Source organism: Porites lutea, chromosome 13 (assembly GCF_958299795.1).
Source record: "Porites lutea chromosome 13, jaPorLute2.1, whole genome shotgun sequence".
NCBI classification, from domain to species: domain Eukaryota; kingdom Metazoa; phylum Cnidaria; class Anthozoa; order Scleractinia; family Poritidae; genus Porites; species Porites lutea.
Genome location: NC_133213.1, coordinates 16,685,019 through 16,700,393, shown reverse-complemented (window position 1 = coordinate 16,700,393; position 15,375 = coordinate 16,685,019). Strand labels below are relative to the sequence as shown.

Here is a 15,375-nt window from a genome sequence, read left to right as displayed (position 1 = left end):
AATCAACTCTCGCCCTGCAGGCACCCGGCTATAACGGACACTCCCTCGAGAGCAACCGGGTGGCATATGCATGAAATAGGAGGGATGGTGTATGATTGAAGAGGAGGCCTTACTATTCAATTCTTACACGCCCGAAAAGCCCTTAATATATTTTTATCATCCTTTTTAGTAATAAAAATGACCGCATCAGTTAACAGCTGACGTAAACACGGGCTTTCTAACATAAGGGTCCCCTCATCCCTCTCCTCCATTCTCCTTTACTAACTTTGTAATGTCAGTTTGGCCTGTCCGGATTGTGCTCGTAAAATGTTGGAAAGTGCTCTTTTACTAGATTCTTAGATTTCAAAAGCTGCTTCCGAAATTTCTTTGTATCTTTTTATATAAACGGCAATTTAAAGGTTTTTTTTGTTCTTTACAATTATTGCTAACATTGGTGAAGAAAACTAGCTTGAAACTTAGAATAAAGTATCGCTCCCTAATCAACGCGTTTTCTGCGTATTCGACTGTTGCTGAACCTCCCTGCCTCTCGTCTTCAAGCATTTTACCAGCATAGGTTTGTGCTTTACCAAACCGCTCTATTTTCCATCTCGTTTCTGTAGGAATTTTTGCAGGGACTCCTAGGACAGGTTGCGAGGTTTCGAGCTGCCATCAATATGATTGTCCGTAAACTTGTAATTATCAGCTGGCCTGGAAGCTAAGCCTTAATGTTCGCGGCCTAAATTTACTGCTGGCCCATCATCATGCTTAAGATCCAAAAGAAGTTGCATTGATAATTTCCGGTTGTCCCGAATACGATGCGTTTTACCTCTGGAACGTGGACTTTGATTGTTTAACCTGCTTCTGTCAACTTACCAAATCGATGTTCAAGTACCAGCTTCTTATCTGACCTCTTGTAATACAGGACATAAAATGCTCGCCAGGGTTTCAGGTCACCCATGAAATATAAATGACCAATGGTAATAAAAGAATTCGCTGGCAGCTGCAGAGAAAATTCCGAACTTTCAGCATAGGGACGGTCACCCGCTGAAAGGATCGGATCAAGAGAGATAATGAAATCCACACAAAGGCTGGGAATTGGGTTAGCCTTTATATTGGTATTGAGGTCATAATTGAAAACGAAACCTGGAACGGATCGATCATCAATATATATTCCACCCATAAAATCCGTTGTATCGATGAAGACTGCCAATCCCTCTATTAATTGAGTCCGTGTCCTAGTGTGTACTCAGAGCTACAGCCTAGTCGACTATCCAAGCTAGCCAGGCTAGGCGATGCGAACCAAGTACAGCTCGTTGTATTTGGTCGTTTGATTATAATCCTCCTAGTGAAGGTATGCCTGCCTTGTCTGTCTCTCGTTAAGGTCACCAATAATATGTTTGAGTTTCCTCATCAAATACAAAAAACTTTTTCACCGGTTTCATCGATAAATTCAAGTCAAACCGATATATCGCAATTACCTATTAAAACTTCAAAACCGAATTTCGTCACCTATTTCGTGTATTTTGGGAACAGCTTGTTTGAATATTTGCGAAATTTCTTTGTTTGTTAGGTCAGCAAACCGAGAAGCCATTTTGCTGGTAACTTACGCTAGTTCGGCGTCGCTCGCTCGGAGGAACTGAAGTGAATCAGTGAATAGCCCTGGATATCCGAAGGTTGAGTAGGCAATCAGAGGGCGCGAAAAACACTATCCATTGTTTTAGTGTATACGGATGCCTCCTGTCTTCAATTTTAGCCTGGATCTAAACCTAGTGTTGGTACAAAGATTTGTCACAGGTGGTTGTGATAACTTAGTGAAAGTTTGGAAGTAAGTTCATGCCGCAAGGTTTTTCACCTTTTTAGTGGTGGGGGGTACTACATGTATTACTGTTGTTTGCTTTTTGATGATGTTTATTTTTTGATGGCATTTTATCTTGGAAGATTATTTCCTTTAATTTGCCCGTTTATGACCGATGAATAAATTATTCAGTTGCCATCAGTAGCCTTTAAATTTATGTACCTGCCTTTTTTTTTTTTTTTTTTAAAGTTTAAATTATGTTATTGGTGGTACTCAGGGCCATCCTTCTCAGTTCCACCTGAATTTCGTTTTTTTTTTTAGAGAAGTGGATGGTCATTGGATTGAAGAAGAGAAACTTGAGGCTCATAGTGACTGGGTCAGAGATGTTGCCTGGGCTCTTAATGTTGGGTTACCTGTCAGCACTTTTGCTTGTGTTCCCAGGAAAAGTAACCTTCAGCCTGCTTCAGTAAGCTGTAGTGGGCTCCTAATCTGGGGTTCTGGGGTAACCTGTTCGCACCATATCATCTTGTTCCCACCTAAAGTGATCTTCTGAACACTGCTCAGCTTTGAAGAAGTACAAATAGAACCAGAGGAAACCCATCTACTTTAAAAAACAAACTATAATTAAATAGGGGCAGGACTGTTGCCAAGATTTCAAGTTGTCTGGTACGTGCCATAGTAAATTATTATTACATTTTGTGGGGAGTTCAACAGCTAGGAATTGGTTGGTTGGTTTGAATTGGTTGCATTTTGCCCGTGGTCATGCTTATAGAGGCTGAGCGAAATCTCCTTGGCCCTAAATAAAAGACTGGTAGGGAAGACCAGAAACCGATATTTTTTTTCTCTTAACACGCCCCGTAAATATAGTAGCGAAAAAATTCTCAAAAAGTTGCGTTACTTCCGCTTGCCCCACAGGAAGTTTATAGATTTAGCCAATTATGTGCCTAGTTCCAGCCCCCATCGTGTTTTCAGCTTTCAAAAACTTTAAAAAATGTCTGTCCTACGGGGGAAGTAATTGCGTGAAGAATGAAAGCTTGTATCCACAAATTTCAACCAAATACGAGTCAAGCAAATTATTTTGAAGGATTCTGGAGAAGCCGAACAAACGCCAAAATCCAGGTAAGAAAACAGTAAATTGCAATTCCTCGAGTAGGCCATGGTCTGGCACATGTATTCTAATCCGTCCCCCTGAGCTTTTTGCCTTCAAAGCCTTGCTTACTCTGATGAGTTCTATCAGTGAAATCATGTTTGCTTGTTTTTAAATCGATATTTTGCCGAAAAACTAAAAAATTAAGCGTCTTTCGAGAGTAAATCTCGGGTCACGAGGTAAGGCACGTTTGTTTTGCAAATCACAGGTTACAGGTCACAGGTCACAGGTCATAGATAAAGTTAGGTGGCAGCTGCATTTTTAAGAATATCTTGCAGAATATCTTCCAGGTTTGTTCAGTATAGATATTTATTTACACTCGGAAATAAAAGATGAGATCTGGTCACAAAGGCTGTGTCCTTTATGTAACAGCCGTTAGTTCAGTATCAATTCCACATTTTATTTGATCCAATCAACCTTGAAAAGTACTGTAATATCCGTAATGACTCCGTAATGTTCGATTTGTGAGTCACAGTTAAACGATCCTCATCTGAAAAAAGACGAAAGAAACGAAGTGGTGAAAAGCACTTGTATGTTGAGGTTTGAACTAATCTTGAATGTCAAAACCTTGCACCTACTGGGGCCTAGTGCACAGGACACCTAACATAGAAACCTAGCAGTTACACTTTATTTTCCTCTCCCCCCCCCCCCAAAAAAAAAAACGGAAAAAGGAACACTAGTATTGGCCCCACTAGCACTCCCCTAACCTCACTTGTGGTGAGGTCATTGAAAATAAGAGATCAATACTTGACAGATATTTACACAGAGGAAAACCTGTGTGAAACACTTGCTCACTTTCTAATTTTTAAGCTAAGATGGCAGATGTTATGAAGGTGAGCTAAACATATAGTTCAATTTTTGTCCATTTTTGCATCAGGCAGTTGTTTAACTTCATATTTCGATAGATTGCAAGTTACCATTAGCTGCCAGTTAGTTAAATCGATCTACACTTTCTCATCATACAGAATTAAGCGGAATGCACACAATGTTTGCAATCAATCACAGGAAAAAATAACGGATTCCCATTTTTGGATATTTTAGGGTATTTAAAGAATACCCATAAAAATCCCAAATTTGGCAAAGTGAGACAAGTCCCAACCAGGGAATTCCCAACCAAGTTCCCTGATTGGGACTTGTCTCACTCTTCCAAATTTGGGATTTTTGTGGGTATTCTTTAAATTCCCTAAAATATCCAAAAATGGGAATCTGTTATTTTTTCCTGTATACGTGTCTGATAGCCCAGGGCTAGTGGATTTTGCTATCGGGCTAGTGAATTCTGTTTTTAACTTGCCTGATGGGCAAGTGATAGTTTTTGAGGAATTTGAATAACGGAAGAACTGTAAAATCAATTCTGCTAGTCAAAATAAAATGTTTTTGGGGCTAGTTGAAATGACGTCTTGGCTAGTAAATCCTTAGATTCACCTTGCCTGAATGGCAAGCTGAAAATGATTTTCTTTGCATCCTGTTATCAGATATAAAGACACTAATTATAATTAGTCTTTGGATTGGTGTGAAAGGTACAATCCAAAGGATTGTTTACAAACTAAACCATTCTGTTCCCCAGTTTAGCTTCTACAGACGTGACGTGTGACCTGCAAAAAAACCTGCTGCATGAGGTGACGCTCAAGTCTCCACTTTTACTACGCTAATTACACTTGTAGCTCTGACCTCATTTGCATTATCTGACAGCATCACAAAATAAATTAATTTGTAGAAAATTGCTAGTCACTCTATAGTTTCGACCAATATTTTGAAGTTGTATGGTCAAAATTACTTAAAATAAATGCTGAAGACAATCTAATCTTGCAGAGTCACCTTTTTTAACTATCAAAAAATTAGAGGGGAAATGTAGGGAACTCTCAACCCACTCAATATTTATTTAATTACTTTGCAAAAAGCTGCTGTTAAGTTGTGTCACTATATCAGCTAATCCTGAATGAAGCAAGGGCTGGGTACTTTTGAGAGCTTGACAGTAAGTTTTTCTCGGTTTGTCAATAGGATTGCCTTGTAGTTATCTGGACAAGGAATGAGGTTGCAGGTGGTGGTTGCATGGTCTTCAAAGGTAAATAAATAAATGTTCTACTGGCCCCTCCTAAGCATCATAGTTTGCACAGGCCAGGAATGCTCCTTGAAAAACTGCTACATGTAGGTCTTGAAAAGTCCTTGAATTTGTAGAAATACCGAAGCAGTGCTTGAATTATTGTGAAAACTCCTTGAGTACTTGTCTTAATGTACTTGAGACTTAACACAGGATGTTCATTTTGTCTCAAACAATGGTTATAGCTTTCTGTATCAGGACAATTGTGTGTTTCTTATTCAAAGTATCTAAGTAACTGCAATTTTAATAGGTTTTAATTTCCTAAGTGTACTTTTTCAGTCACCTTCTATAAGAGAACAAAATCACTAAGGAAAATATAGCTTGTTGGTGGGCTCAGCGTTGATGATGGAAGCTGCCTAGTTTACTGTTATTTGTTACCTTTTTGTGTGTTTAAATAATTTAGTTTTTTGTGTAAAAGTTCCTGCTGGTGTCTTTTTTTGGAACATATGGGGTAATATACACTTCTTTATTAACAAAAGGTGCCCTTCTCCACTTATTGTGTTTTGATGAATAACAAAAGCTATAAAGTCAATCTTGGTAAAGGGTAACAATTAGTAATACTATAATGTGCCCTTCCCCATTCTAAATTTTCTTGCTAACCATGTATGTGTACACGTAGTTTAAACAGCCTTCTACTAATGTTATTATATATTCAGTGTACAACTGATGTATTATCTATAGCATGCGTAAATATAATGCAAAATACAAAAGCTTGAAGCATGAGATTTATTCGACTCTGGAATAGCTGTTATCCTTTGGTCTTAGGATTTATAGGTAGTTGTTTTTTGGCATGACTGTGCAAATCTGTAACATTTGTGACATTATGCAAGTGCCTGAGAAAATAAACTCCTTGAATTTTGTTATTAAAGTTCTAGAAAAGTCCTAGAATAAAAGTTAATGAAACTTGTATGGACCATGAGCGTTTAAATTGCTTTTCTTGCGAACTGACTGAGCTTTATGACCTGCATATGTTGTTGATGGCTTTCAGGTGTTGAAGAAGTTTGGTGACGTTGTGTGGGATATTAATTGGTCTGTAACAGGAAATAGTTGTATCAGTTGGAGACAACAAGGTAAGGTATAGTATATTTTTAAATGATGTCGTTGTTGATTGAGGCAATATTTTGAGTTGACTTCTTTGTTATGCATGCTCTCTTGTTAATCCGCTGTTATTTTTGTCAATTTTGCCCCATGTGAAATAGTCAACTCTAGATGCTGGTGAGGAGGAATTTTACCTTAAAGTTTTCTCCTATGTTTTTAAAAGTCTCAGCATCTTTGTTTCTAAAGGCAACTGTTCCTAGCTTATTGGTCACTGTGCTTTTGTGTGAAAAGGTTGATATCTTCACTGTTAGGCCTTCAGGGCCCAGTTTGTCAATAGTCTGTGGACATAATTGTTTTCTGGTTGTTGATTATCTCTACCAGACAATAAGTGCTAAGAGCACCACAGCGTTTGCAGGCCAATCACTTTAAGAGGCTTATAGTGCATAGCATTAACAAAAAGGATCAAATCTTAACCTACAATAAATATACTGTGCTTACTATCTCATAGGCTGTTTTGTCTCCAAAACAATTTTTTTCGGCCCTTCGAGCCTCAGTTTGGTCTAGAAATGGGGGGGGGGGGGGGGGGGGGCAGGCCCCCCGGGCCGCTCCCCTGGATCTGCCACTGATAATAATGCTTGAAAACGTATTTTTCTACAGGTGAGCTTATGGAAGGAGTCACTCGAAGGCCAATGGGTGTGTGTTAGTGATGTATACAGAAGGCAAGTGCAGGAAACGCAATGGTATCTTTGTTCTTTGGGCAAATATTACATTTTTAAAATATTTGGAGGAACTAGAGGAATTATGTACAGGGTGTAAAATACATCTATCGTATACCTACAAGTGTAACAACACTGACATACCTATGACAAATTAAACAACCCTGGCATACTTTGTTTACATTGTATGTTAAAAGGATGGGCTTACAGTGACTGATTCTGTACATCTGTTAGCCTGTGCAGCAGGTGGCACTTGGGTCAAGGTCATACAGGCCGGTATCTGAAAGTTTCCATTTTGTACTTCCGGTTTTTGAAATTAAAACATGACTAATAGGCTAATGATTATTCGACAGGGTTACCTACATTATTTTGTTGTAGATAATGTTATTGTTGTTCCAAAAAATGTGACAAATGAGTCTTCGTCTCTTTTATCTCGGTCCTTTATCCTTGAACCTACGAGGTATTTTCATTACAGAAGTTGTAAATTTTTGAAAACAATAATTTATCAACTACACCACAGAAATCTATCAGTTGGTAACTTATGAACAGTAGATCAAGAAATAACTGCTATCTTCTGGCTGCTTAATAGTTCTTTTCAAGAATGAGACACTTGATAATGTCATCGACATAATCAGCCGTGACATTGCTGATAACAGTTGAATCAACCGTTTTGTTTTTCCGTGTTCTTTTTCCTGCCATGTTCCCTTCTTTCCCTAACTCTAACCCGCTTATGACAGAACCAGCTATTGTGTTGCGCTTGCTGTTTTTAAAGTTGGTTTAAATGTTACGAGTGATATCAAAGCAACAAAACACACGCCCAAATAGAACGTACTTGAGTAATGACAAAAACAGTTTTAAATTGCACTGAATTCTACGGGTACGTAGACTTGCCCACAAGTCGACTATTATTGAATTCGCCACGGTGACTCAACACGGTGACAGGGGATGAAACAGGACGTACGACCCTGCAATTAATAGGCTCCTTTATCAACACCTTTCATTACTCACCCGATAATACTACGGCAACAATAAAAAAGAACCTTTGAAATTGATGAAAGCTGAATTTTTTGAGGAACTTAAAGCTTGGTGTTTAGCAAAGACTCTTCGTAAAAAGTAAAAACTTCTGTGTGTTTGAATTCGACTAAAACGAAAATATATTTCAAACCTTAAATTCTCAATAGCCGTGATAGATTATTTAATAAAAACGTTACAAATGACTCAAATTATTCTTAAGTAGCGTCAGAATTGCTTCGTAATTGTGACACAAATTAGAAACTGACTTCAACTTAAGATAGTTAAGAATTCCTTCACTTCATTCTTCATCATACCTATACAACACCAACCACCACCACCACCACAACAAAACAGCAAAAAGCAAGGTTAGCAAATTGGCAAAAGAAAAGGATATTGATTTCAGCTAGTAAGGCGTAACATTTTGACAACTGACTTCTAAGAGTGCGGCGCTCGATTGATGGTATTCCGGAATAAGAATACGCAAAAGTTTTGTTACAAACCTCTTCTATACCGTAATGTTTGAACCATTTAAAGTTTATATTGCCTAGAATAGTTTATTTCAAGCAATTTTGCAAATACTGGAATACAATGAAAGACAAAAAAAGTCAGCATTTCTAGCAATTTTTCCATTTATTTTTATTTGGGACGCGGAATACAGTGAATCGAACACGCCCTAAATCTGTTAGAGCAAATTGTCACATTTAAACTGGCAACTTCAACCAACGATTAGACTTTTATAAAATAACTAAGATAGTACGCGCGCTCTGATTGGCTGAGAGGAGTGTTTGCATGAGAGTATGTAAACATGGTTGTGGCGTCAAGATGTTTTGCTTTTCACGCGCTAATCACGCAAGCACGAATTTGAAAAAGTTTTCAAGTTCACAACTCGACAAGTTTACTTTATTTACCCATTCCTTCGTGTGCTGAAACTTGGAAAATCGTTACAAAGAAAGTGTGTCAAGTTTTTTTCGCTTAAGTTGACATTTTAAGCGAGAAAAGTCCGTATTTTGGAAAGCATCTTTTTGCAAAACGAGAACTGATTACGCGTGCAAGACTTCGAGGACAAGACTTTGCGAGTGGTAAGAATTTCTCTTTTAATCTTTGCCATACAAAGAGTTTTGCGTTTTTCATCGGGAAATTTACTTTATAAAAGCAATAGAAAACTTTTTCCCTGTGTTCGCATAGCCTGATATAAACACTCGAGGCGTTGGGAGAATTCTCGACAGTTATGCAAACCCTCGACTTCGTCTCGGGTTTGCATAACTGTCTCGAATTCTCCCAACCCCTCTCGTGTTTATATCAGGCTATGCAAACACGGAAAACGTTTTCTATTTCTTAAATTGTAGATTTAAGGAAACTTGCATACGATAAATCCTCCATTAAGCCCCCTCTGTAATAAGCTCCCCTTTTTTAGGAAAGACTCCCTCTCTCTTCCAAGTCCCTTCTCCCAATTCTTATATAATAGATAAATATATAGATAGATATAATTCTATAGTGTATCACGACTATAACACTCCTTTCGAAATTTTAAGGTGTCGTTCATGGCACTCTATGGCTTTCTGAAATTCTCCAATACTGTGATAGGCGTTGCCAAGATTACAGTACGCTCTTCCCTCTCCTGCCCTATCTCCCACTTCTTTCGAAATATGAAGGTGTCGTTCATGGTACTCTATGGCTTTCTCAAATTTTCCAAGACTGTGATATGCGTTGCCAAGATTACAGTATGCTCTTCCTTCTCCCGCCCTGTCTCCCACTTCTTTTGAAATTTGGAGGTGTCGTTCATGGTACTCTGTGGCCTTCTGGAATTCCCCAATACTGTGATAGGCGCTGCCAAGATGACAGTACGCTCTTGCTTCGCCTGCCCTGTCTCCCACTTCTTTCGAAATTTTGAGGTGTCGTTCATGGAACTCTATGGCTTTCTGAAATTCTCCAATACCGTGATAGGCGTTGCCAAGATTACAGTATGCTCTTCCTTCTTCCGCCCTGTCTCCCACTTCTTTCGAAATATGGAGGTGTCGTTCATGGTACTCTATGGCTGTTTGAAATTTTCCAAGACTGTGATAGGCGTTGCCAAGATTACAGTATGCTCCTGCTTCTCCTGCCCTGTCTCCCACTTCATTCGAAATTTTGAGGTGTCGTTCATGGTACTCTATGGCTTTCTGAAATTCTTTAAGACTGTGATAGGCGTTGCCAAGATTACAGTATGCTCCTGCTTCTCCTGCCCTGTCTCCCACTTCATTCGAAATTTTGAGGTATCGTTCATGGTACTCTATGGCTTTCTGAAATTCTCCAATACTGTAATATGCGTTGCCAAGATGACAATACGCTCTTGCTTCTCCTGCCCTGTTTCCCACTTCTTTTGAAATTTTGAGGTCTCGTTCATGGTACTCTATGGCTTTCTGAAATTCTCCAAGACTGTGATAGGCGTTGCCAAGATGAAAGTACGCTCTTGCTTCTCCTGCTCTGTCTCCCACTTCTTCCGAAATTTTGAGGTAACGTTCATGGTACTCTATGGCTTTCTGAAATTCTCCACGACTGTAATAGGCGATACCAAGTTTACTGTACGCTATTCCTTGTCCTGCTTTATCTCCCACTTCTTTCGAAATTTTGAGGTGTTGTTCATGGTACTCTTTCTGCTTGCTTTGGTATTCCACCTCTCCTGAGAAAAGGTATAAACATGTTGTGGTTTCATTTTATCATTTAGGTTCATCTTTGTGCCATACAATTAGTTGGGTCAGTAGTAATTGTACATTAGGGGAGTGCGTTTGTGAGAGAGGTGATAAGGCCAGGAACGGGGAGGGTGCCGAAGGACAGGCAAGTATGAACAAGTGACCTTAAGATCGAGGTTTAGTCATTTTACTGCAAACGACAAACTGTGGTTTGCGCTTAACGGTTTCACGTTACTCGTTTGCCCATATTTGGGACTTGAGATTCGCGGGTGGTAGCTCGCGGCTGCAATGTTTGTTTTCAATCGTCCACTTATATTTCAGGAGAGAAGTTGTCTTCAAAATTACCGTCCTTTTTTAAAAAATAGAATTCGATAATCAATAAGCGAGAGCTCTAAAAATCGTTATTTTTTTCTCAATCGGGGTAATGTGATGTTTTATGGTGCAAAAAACCTTGCGGTAAATCACTTACCTCTGGAGCGAGGTCTAGCCGTACAAACGTAAACTTCAAACCGCAATTTTGACGACAAGGGACTGGTTACGTGATTTCTTGACGTTTGCAAATCGTGGGAAATTCCGAAAAACCTCAATCTCAAGGTCTCTATGGTTGGAGCGTATACTTAGGCTTCGTTGCGTTAGAGGTGTGTTGTTAAGAATACCGAATGGCTACGAATAAATAAGTATCGGGAGCGTTTTTGACTTTGTTGCTTTTGGGCTTTCTACTACTTCTTAATTGTACTCGTGGATAGGATTGTGGACATCAAACCTGTTGAGATTTTGTGATTTATTTGATGCGCACTGGATTTCTTTCCCCACATCAAAAGTGGCGACCCTGCCAGGACTGCTTGTTAAGCGAACTTTGTGGGGCACAAACACCGAATGCCTGAAGACTCAAGAAAATACTACTGACTGGGAAACATGGTGAAGCTTGCTGAAGAAAACTACAAAAAGGAATTAAAAAGGCCAACGTACTACGTTGGAGAAACCGCGGAAAAACTAAACGCTGAAGGAACGGAGGATTTGCGTCTAGCGTACGAGAGAATATGTGACATAAACAAGGCACTCGAGTATTCAGCGAACCGAGTGAAAGACGCCGTGTTGGATGCGGACAAGAGTTTTGACTAGGTAAGATAGTGGTCAGACACGCGTAAACAAGATTTTTGTTCCTGTGCGAAACCTAAGAGATAAACTAAAGGAAGCTTTAAGCGAATTAAAAAAAAAAAAAAAAGAAATATAGTCCGGGAGCTATAGACGTTTTGTTTAACCCAGGAGGCAGAAAAGGTTTGACAATGAATTTAGATAGATTAAAGCACCTTCTTTTTCTTCAAATAGTTTTACGATGAGATCCTCATCATTAAAGGCAATGAAAGTACTGTAGTTACTGAATCTATTTGCCGAATATTTCGGTTCGAAACAAGGCTTTCTGCACACCCTCCTCCTTCATTTGCGCTATATCGCTTCCGTATGCCCTCTTTCCCCTTCACTTTTGAGCCAGGAGCCCATGCTCAAGCTCTATCAATAAGAGGACAGCATGCACCAAATCAAATAGAAAGATCGTTTGTCAATAAATTAGAATTTTTGTATCTTACCTGCAACAAGCTCTGTGTCAGAACTTTCTTGAACTTCGGGAATTGCCTTTTCTTCCCCTTTACCTAACAAAGATGAAAAAACGCAATTTCTACCTTTACTTAAACTTGGACTCAAGTTTGCTCTTCAATATAATTAGTGACAGATAACAAACAGGACATTTGTCCGTAATGCCATTATAGTGCAGTGTTAACACTACCCATGACCCTGAGCGAGTAAATTCCATGTGCTCCTGTCACAACGTTTTTACGGACCAGTTTATTTTTAGAACGGTTTTTCGCGCGAATTTCGAGAGGGCTGTTAATAGTGCAACAAACTCCTTGCCCCCTCCTCCCTCTCCAAAAAGGGAAGTGTTTATTGTAGGGGGGATTTTTGTATAATTTGGGTAACTTCTTTGTCTCACAAAAAGAGAATAGATGAAACCAATTCATTGTGTCATAAAGTCCTCATTTCCGTTGCCTGCGTAGCAAGCGTTTACGTTTGGTTTCGGAGCAAAGAAAGACCAAGGAACGTGATTCTCGGTTTTGGCCGCGCGAGAAATGAAACAAGAGCCAAAAAATGAAAGTGGGGGGAGGGGAGGGGAAGGAAGGAAACGCTTGCAGACAAACCCCTTGATTTTCAAAACCTGCGTTCGCCAGCGAACGCAGCGCCTGATTGGCTCGGCTAGTCGAACAATGTTAACATGCCGTGTCGATCAAAGGTTTGTGTCATACTGAGAAGACGGTATGGTACGTGACACGTATATTAATTTTCAGTGGTTGTTGTTTATTCTGCTCGACAAGATTTGCCCTCCAATGCCAGAACATTTTCTTTGACCTCTTTTGAAACGTAAGGTTCTTCTTGCGACTAAATAAGGGTTTCAGGTCGTTAAATTTACTCTGCAAAGTGCCTCCTGGATCTGAATAACTAAAAGCGATTTTCTTTTGTTCGGGAATGCGATGGTTTCCTGCAATGTGTCATGCTGGGCTCAGTGATTTACAGAGTGTTCTGTTAGACGGAATAAAAGACAAATGTCCAAAGCCTGTATTGATCGTTCGGATTCATTGATATTTCAACATAAACGCCGTCCACGAGTTACAAAATACAAATAAATGTATTTTGGGTTCACATACTCGTCCTCTAAAGTTCATTTCTGCTCCACTGAAAGCCAAACATTTTATTGGTCAATTAAGACAGCTGATGACAGCATCAAATGTCGGTGCGCGAACTCAGGCATGGCAGGCCAAGTGGGCGGTTTTCAAAATCCCCGGGGTTTGTCTGCAAGCGTTTTCTTCCTTTCTTCCCTACCCCTTCCCCGCTCTTTCACTTACGCCATTTTTCGCGCGGTCTTTGACTCTCGTTTCTTGTTCTCTGCTCCTAAACCGCACGGAAACGCTTGCTACGAAGACTATAATTTCTCTCTAGATTACGTCTTTGTGTGAAAGGCTCATGGCGAAGTTCCACGCGCGCCCGAGGAGAGGCCCATTGCAAAGAAAATGTGGTAATCTATCTATCCGAGAAAATTAGTTTAGGACGTCACTGTACGCCCGCCCGCACGTACGTCCAGTACGATCCATGTAAACCAATGTCAAGTGTCACATTAGATCTTGCGCAAATTGACACTAGCCTGTTAGTTATATAAGCAATTCAGTTCAATACTTACTCGATTTTGCGCCTACGTTAGGCAACTTAAAATGTTTCAATGGCCACGAAAATCGGGCATTTTATAGTACACTGATCAACTGCATCACTGAAGTTTGTTAAAGAAAATCTATCGTCAAAGTTTTGGTTTAATCGCTGTTTTCGTGAAAGTGGCCGTGGAAATTACAAAAAGAGCTCAGCATTGCGTTTTACCCCGATTCACATGTTTTCATGTCTTTTCGAAAACGCACAAGTCAACTGCCGTTTAGCCAAGAGAGGATAAACTTTTATCCTCTCTTGGTTTAGCTGATTGTAGAATGTATAAAGGTGATTTGCAAAACGGATGAGTGGTGAAATCTTTCCGGAAACATCCTAAAAGTCGCAAATTTGTCTGCATATTGATAAAGTCCAGTCTTCAGTTCATGCATGATTTATACCTTTTTGAAGAAATCTCAAGATATCTCGAAATTCCTCTTCGTAATGGCCTTTCTATGTTTTTTTTGTGTTGTAGAAACGCGTGATGTTGGAATTTTTCCCGCTACTATTGTTAGACTTGTTAAGTTTATCTGTTTGCCCATACCAAAAAGATTCGCAGCTCTAGCGGCCGATTGTTCAAGATTATATAATTATGTATTTGAGGCTTTTAATTGCTTTTCTCCCTATTGGTGTTATTTTTCAGCTTTACTTTTGTAAAAAAGAGCTAAAAAATCCGCAATTTTTAATTCAAAAATTCAGACATTCGAGTCTGAATAGCTTATTTTCAGCTTTTTCCGCAGTGCGTTAATCTGGTTAATTGTTTGGAATTGGTATAAGCTTACACTTCTCAGTAAAGGCCGTTTTTTGCTTCAGCGAGTGTACCTTCATAATTCCAGCGTAACTGACACATGATCTTGAATTATAATGATGTTGTTACATCCCGAGACTTTCACTCAACTAAGCAGAAACCACCATTCAGTTGAATTTTGTATGTGGCCTTGACTAAATTCAATTCAAATCGGTATCCCGATCGTACATACAATTCAGCAATTGTATCTTGCTCGGGATACAACAGCTCGTGATACAGCAGACACAGCAGGTATAGGGGAGGGCAAAGATGCAGTTAGTATAAGGGAAAGTACTAAATTTGTGAATCAATCATTAAGAGCTTTCATTTCGGAATTAATGTTATTGTTTTGATTCGTTCTATATTCTTTGTCACTGTTGAAGTGAAAGGCTACGAATATAACATGAAAACACTTTATGCCATGTCCCTACTGAAACTATTTTTTTTAAAGTTTTGTTTTCCCTGAAGTCCACGTCTAGAGAAACATCAGGACTTTCGGGTAAACGCAACTAACTGTCCCCCTCAGGACCTGACATCACGCGTATATTTCCTCTTACAGCAGCATGTTAAGGTGAAAATAAGCGTCTTATTACTATAGATTTTTTTTACAACACTATTCGTTTTAATCATGATTACCAACAGCATGTGGGTTGTAGAGGTTTTACATTTTCCCGCATTTGGTAATGCGTCTCAATGTTGGATTATTTAGCTTAGTTCAGTACTGTATGAATGTGTACCTATCTCATCATTACCTGATCTGTTTTTCAAAAAATCTTTGTATGACAAGTAGTCTTCCTCTGAAATAATGGTTCTCAGTTTTACCTCACTGAGTTCAAGCTTTTCCAGAACCTCTCGCGTTACAAGCGTATCTTGAACCACTTCGTTAAGACGG

The 15,375-nt window shown here is 39.3% G+C and overlaps 1 protein-coding gene and 1 long non-coding RNA gene across 2 annotated transcripts in view; one reads left to right on the top strand and one right to left on the bottom strand.

The window, feature by feature from the left end:
* LOC140923714 (uncharacterized) overlaps window positions 1-15,375 on the top strand; it is a 172,377-nt gene that overhangs the window by 150,102 nt on the left and 6,900 nt on the right. The window lies entirely within an intron of this gene.
* LOC140923500 (uncharacterized) overlaps window positions 9,293-15,375 on the bottom strand; it is a 7,227-nt gene continuing 1,144 nt past the window's right edge. The window contains exons 1-4 of the mRNA XM_073373583.1: window positions 15,236-15,375; window positions 12,043-12,105; window positions 10,204-10,446; window positions 9,293-9,423 (exon numbers count right to left, since the gene is read on the bottom strand). The exon at window positions 15,236-15,375 is cut by the window's right edge and continues 1,144 nt beyond it. Of these exons, the coding sequence (XP_073229684.1) occupies window positions 9,293-9,423; window positions 10,204-10,446; window positions 12,043-12,105; window positions 15,236-15,375 (577 nt within the window). The remainder of the gene's footprint in view (window positions 9,424-10,203; window positions 10,447-12,042; window positions 12,106-15,235) is intronic.